Here is a 6011-nt window from a genome sequence, read left to right as displayed (position 1 = left end):
TCTCCGAGTCTAACAATAATTATCTATCGACTTCGGGAACTAAGGCGGGTTTAAAGTCGGCCATGAAGTCATCCAAAATTTGAGATTTTATGGCAATTCGGGGTCGATACTTGATATCGTACCCGCCAATTTCGATGACTCATTTGGCCAACCGGCTCGTTAGCTCAGGCTTGTGCATGATACTCCTCAGTGGGTAAGAGGTTGCGACACATATGTGGTGATATTGAAAGTACGATTTCAACTTTCTGGAGGCGCTTAGCAAAGCGAGCGCCAATTTTTCCAAGTGAGGATACCTTGTTTCGGCCTCGCCTAGAGTCCTACTGACATAGTAAATGGGGAATTGCGTACATTCCTCTTCCTAGACTAAAACTTCACTTACCACCACCTCTGAAACCGAGTAAAGGTACAATTGTTCATTTGTCTTTGGAGTTTAGAGCAGGGGGGACTCGAGAGGTACTGCTTGAGTTCTTCCAAAGCTAGTTGGCATTCCGGGGTCCAGGAAAAGTTATTCTTCTTCTTTAATAGTGAGAAGAATCGATGGATTTTATCCAAGGACCACGATTCGAACCGATCCAAGGTGCTTATACGCCCGGTCAGCCTATGAACGGTCTTGACGTTGTCCACCATAGTGATGTCTTCTATGGCTTTAATTTTATCGGGATTGATCTCGATCCCTCGATTGGATACCATGAACCCGAGGAATTTTCCAGATCCCCCGAATGCGCACTTCTCCAGGTTTATCATCATATTGTATTTCTTCAATATTTCGAAGGCTTCCTGCAAATGTTTCAAATGGTCCTCTGCTGCAGGGACTTGACTAACATGTCATCAATATAAACTTTCATTGATTTTCCTATCTGTTCTACGAACATCCGGTTTACTAGGCATTGATAGGTGGCACCGACGTTATTTAATCTGAATGGCATTGCGTTATAACAATAGGTGCCAAAGTTAGTGTTAAAGGAAGTTTTTTCTTGATCACGTGGTCCATCCAATTTTGATTGTAACCGGAATAAGCATTGAGAAAATTTAGTATCTCATGCCCGACCATCGCATCGATCACCTGATCGATGTTAGGCAAAAGAAAAGAATCCTTAGGGCATGCCCTATTCAGATCTTTATAATCTACACATATTTTAGCTTATTTCCTTTCTTAGTTGCTACCACAACATTGGCTAACCAGTCCAGGAACTTAACTTCCCAAATGGATCCTATTTTAAGAAGTTCAGATATCTCGTCCTTGATAAAAACGTGCTTGACTTTGGACTGCGGTCTCCTTTTCTGCTTAATCGGATGAAACTTTAGGTCCAAACTCAGCTTATGAGTGGTTACCTCCGGCGGGATCCCTGTCATGTCAAGATGGGACCAAGCGAAATAATCTATGTTAGCTATAAGAAATTCAATGAGTTTTTTCCCGAGCTTGGGAGTTAACCCCGTGCCCAGGTATACCTTCCGTCGGGCAGATATTCGATCAATATAACTTGCTCCAGCTCCCCGACCGTCGATTTGGTGGCATCGGAATCATCCGGAGCAATGAACGACCTAGGAACCCCGTAATCATCCTCCTCGCCTACTCATCGGTCTTCTGGTTTGGTCGGGTTCGATATCGGTGATTGTTATTTAATTTCTTCCTTCATAGTCAGCTCCGTGTTCTTTGATGTCGGGATCACGAGCACTGGGATCACCTCGTCGACTGCGAATATTTCTTTTGCGGTCGGTTGCTCTCTATAAACCATCTTAATCCCTCCCGGCATAAGGAACTTTAGCGCCTGGTGCAGTGTTGGGGGTACTGCACTCATGTTGTGAACCCATAACCTTCCGAATAAAGCGTTATACCGCATGTCCCCTTCGATGACATAGAGTTTCGTATCCTGAGTTGTCCCGGTGGTATTCACTGGCAAGGTTATTTCTCCCTTAGTAGTTTCATATGCCATATTAAATAGGTTCAACACCCGGACCGCCGACACTATTTGATCTTGTAACCCCAGCTGTAACCCCAACTGCTCGACGCCCCTCGATCTGATGATATTGGTCGAGCTGCCTGGATCAATCAACACACGTTTAACCCCAGATTTGTTGCTAAATACGGATATCACCAGTGCTTCATTTATGAGGCTGTACGATGCCTTCGGCATCCTCGTCGCTGAATGAAATGGTTCCCTCCGGTATGTAATCTCGGGTGCACTTTTTCCTCATGATGGATACTTTAGTGCACTTTATTATCGGTCCCTGGGGACATTGAACCCTCCAATGATCATGTTGGTGACGTGCTAAGGTTCTTCTTGTTTGGTCTGTTTGTTGGAGTCCCTGTGTCTGAAGTAGTTTTTGGCTCGATCACTCAAAAATTCTCGGAGATGCCCATTATTGAACAGCCGGGCGACCTCTTCTCTCAACTGTCGGCAGTCTTTGGTCCTGTGGCCATGAGTGACATGATATTTACACATCAGGTTGGGATCCCTCTAGGTAGGGTCGAACTACAATGGTCAAGCCACTTGGTTTCCTTGATGCACCCAATAGCTGATACGATGCTGGCTGCATCGACATTGAAGCTATACTATGATAATCTTGGTGCTTCCCTCCCCCCGAGCGGATTGTATAAACAATTTTCGCTCATCAGACCTCGGCTATTAGGCCCTCAATCGCTTTTCTTTTAGTTCCTTGTAGAGTTGCGCCCGGACCTATTTCCCCTTCGATCTGCGTTGTATTGTTGGTATCTATATCGGTCTGGCCTTGATTTATGATCGACGACTCTATTAGGCCTTTCATCAGTTATGATGGGATAAATGGACCCAGAAGGGGCTCCGAGTTGGTCTTCCTCGACTTTGACTTTTGACGGGTACCTATTGTAGACGTCGGCCCATGTTTTGCTTCAGCTGCTGCGATGCCAAGGAGCTTCGGGAGTTAATCCCCTGGGTGAATGCCTGAACGGCCCAATCATCTGCAACCGGAGGTAAATCCATCCGTTCCATTTGAAATCTTGACACGAACTCCCTGAGCATCTCGTTGTCCCTTTGCTTAACCTTTAAAAGATCTGATTTTCTGGTGTCGACCTTGATGGCCCAACATGAGCCTTTACAAACCCATCTGCGAGCGTAAAAAACGAATCAATGGAATTTGGGGGTGGGTTGTGGTACTATGTCATTGCTCCCTTTGATAGAGTTTCCCCGAACTTCTTTAATAACACTGACTAAATCTCGTCATCTTCCAAGTCGTTACCTTTGATGGCGCACGTGTAGGAGGTCACATGCTCATTTGGATCTGTGGTTCCGTGATATTTTTGAATATTGGGCATACAAAACCTCTTCGAGATTGGCTTTGGTGTCGCACTTGGAGGAAATGACTTTTGGACAAATTTTTTGGAGTCCTGGCCTTTCAATATCGGGGGCGCTCCTGGGATTTGATCGACCCAGAAATTACATGTCTCCACCTTCTTGTTGTTAGCCTCAATTTTCTTTTCACCTGACTCCACCCATTTTGTTAATGCTTTAAGCATTTTCATCACTTCGGGACTGACACCGGGCTCAGTTCCACCCGGCCTTTCCGCGATCTGCTTATTTCTTAGGGTGATTTCCCGAGATGGTACGAGCTCAACTCTGCTAGGGCCGCGACTTTGATTTTCCAGCTGCGCTATCGCCCCTTATTGAGCCTGTAACATTTCAAAAATCACTCATAGGCCGACTCCATCGCCTTCGTTGTCGGGTGTTCCTTGAGCCGTTGGTCAGGCTTCTCCATGAACGTTTTTCTTGGGGTCGGTAGGCAGGTTGGCGTCGATGGCCACATGTGAGTTAGCATCTACTGGATCTGCAACTGGGACTCCGTTGGGATCAGCATGGGGCACCTTATTGCTAAGCACCAGATTGTTGTTTTCGCCATGGTGGATAGACTCAGCCTTGACGTTCAAATGAGCAGACTGATGATTTGAAATGTTAAACTGACTTGAAATTGGGACCTTAAAAGAACAAGTGTAAAATAGAGTGTGTTATGGAGATTTGTGTCAAACCACCCCTATTATCCTTAATCCCACGGTGGGTGCCAAACTGTTTACCCTTAAAATGGATAATAATTAAATTTGTATGTGGTTCTAAGGATATGTGGATTGATTCAACACAAGTAATCGAGAATGTTAGATAAACGAATTAAAGATGAGATAAATAACCAAACCAGTTGTGACTTTGAGTCCGGGATCGGATTTTAGCTTAACAATAATTTTTCCCTTGACCGGAACCTCGATCGAAGCTAAATACGTATGAAGAACTATGATTAAAACAAGAACCTTTCAATAGCTAGAAAATATATAAATAATTTTGTATTGCCTTGATATGTGTGTTACAATGTGTGTATTGAATAAAAAACCTCCCCTTTATATAGTAGAGTGATGGTAGGCTGTAATTATGTATTTTAGTCGCTTATTGCACTCCAATTTACTACACTTTAATTGAGTTTGAGCTTTAATCGCTAGTGTTTTGCACTAATTATGTGTTTTATGCCTTGTAGAAGCGATTCCGAGCTATGTAGATGTTATAGAATGAATTCAAGTGATTTGGAGCTTTGAAGTCTGAGTAAAAGCCCAAGGGATTAATACGGGATCACGTTTGGGGGTCAATGATCAAGCCTGGATATGAAAAAACGCAAGAAAAATCCATACTCAGAGAAAGTCCCACAGTCGCGGCGAGTGGGGCGGCGCATGGCTCGCCGAAGCTGCCCAATTTTCCTGAAGCCTATCAGAACAAGCTCTCTGAAGTTTCCCACAACCGCCCCGGTGGCATGTAGCCCCATGCGGCGCGCCTTTGTGATAACTAGGGATTATGACGCATTTTATACTCCTTCTTGCTTATGCTTTGATTAGAAATTCATACAAAATAGTCCCAAAAGGCTCACAAGTTGTACTTAATTGCAGGTTTGATCAACAAAAGGACAAGATGTGAAAGATCAGCTCAAAAGTAGTGAAACTTGCACAAGCGCCAAAGACAAGACANTCAAGCTCAAAAACGTAGTGAAAACTTGCACAAGCGCCAAAGACAAGACAAGCTCAGGCAAAACAGGCCCAGTGCGGCCGCACACCACTTTGTGCGGTCCGCACTAGGAGATTCAGGGAGGTCGATTCCAAGGCAAAAAGTCAATGCGGCCGCACTAGGATTTGTGCGGTCCGCACTGCAACCAATGCGGCCGCACTTGATTCTGTGCGGTTCGCAAAGCCAAGATTCAGAGAATGCCAGTTTTGAGTTTTCAAGCCAATGCGGTCCGCAGTCCATTCTGTGCGGACCGCACTAGAAGCCTCCGCGGTCGCAGTCCATTCTCTGCGGTCCGCGATGCCAAGGTTCAGAGAGCTGTTTTTTAAGTCCAAAGCCCTAGTATGGACCGCGGTCCATTTTGTGCGGTTCGCACTAACCCCGCAGGGGCATTTTTGTCCAGAATTGTCTGCTCAGTATAAATAGCTTCTTTCCCATTTTTAGGTCAAGCACATAGTATCAGAACATAGCTGCGCTCGTGGGTTCGAAGTTTGTAGCCATTTTGGGCAATTTTATTTACATTTCATCATTGAATCTTTGTGTTTATCTTAGTAATCAATTAATATGAGTTTATCTTCATCTATTTCTTGTTTTTCTTCTTTAATTATAAGTAGCTAGATCCATAAGCTAGGGTTGTGGCTCAATCCTAGTGTTGGTAATTGATGGGTCAAGTATTTTAGGGCTAATTTGACTATGGGTGTTTGTTATTTAGACCAATTTCATGGTTAATTTCTGAATTAGTGGTTGCAAACACTAGTTTGTGCTGAGTTGACTTGAGCTTTTCTTGAGAAAGAGAGCCTAAGTCTCCGAAATTGGTCCAACAAGGAATTGGGGCATACTCAAGAGATTGATAGCCCCAATAAAAGGGTAAAACCTCGAGAGAGTAATACCCGACTTGAACCCTAGTTGCTTGTGCAAACTTGCATACCCAATTGGTCTTGAGAAAGTCAATTCGGGCAAAATCACTCGAACCACCGAGAGGTGTATAGTGGGTAAAGTCGT

General features: G+C 44.4%; 1 protein-coding gene across 1 annotated transcript; it reads right to left on the bottom strand.

Annotated features, from left to right (window-relative positions):
• LOC109228138 lies at positions 1617-2135 on the bottom strand. The gene has a single exon (XM_019393318.1). It carries the CDS (start codon positions 2133-2135, stop codon positions 1617-1619), a length of 519 nt encoding a protein of 172 aa, XP_019248863.1.

Source organism: Nicotiana attenuata, chromosome 6 (assembly GCF_001879085.1).
Source record: "Nicotiana attenuata strain UT chromosome 6, NIATTr2, whole genome shotgun sequence".
NCBI classification, from domain to species: domain Eukaryota; kingdom Viridiplantae; phylum Streptophyta; class Magnoliopsida; order Solanales; family Solanaceae; genus Nicotiana; species Nicotiana attenuata.
Note: the sequence above shows the minus strand (reverse complement) of the source record. Positions and strands in the feature narration are given on the sequence as shown.

Excerpts from the sequence above, each read along its gene's own strand:
- LOC109228138 (XM_019393318.1), bottom strand. The coding sequence starts at position 2,135 with ATGCCGAAGGCATCGTACAGCCTCATAAATGAAGCACTGGTGATATCC.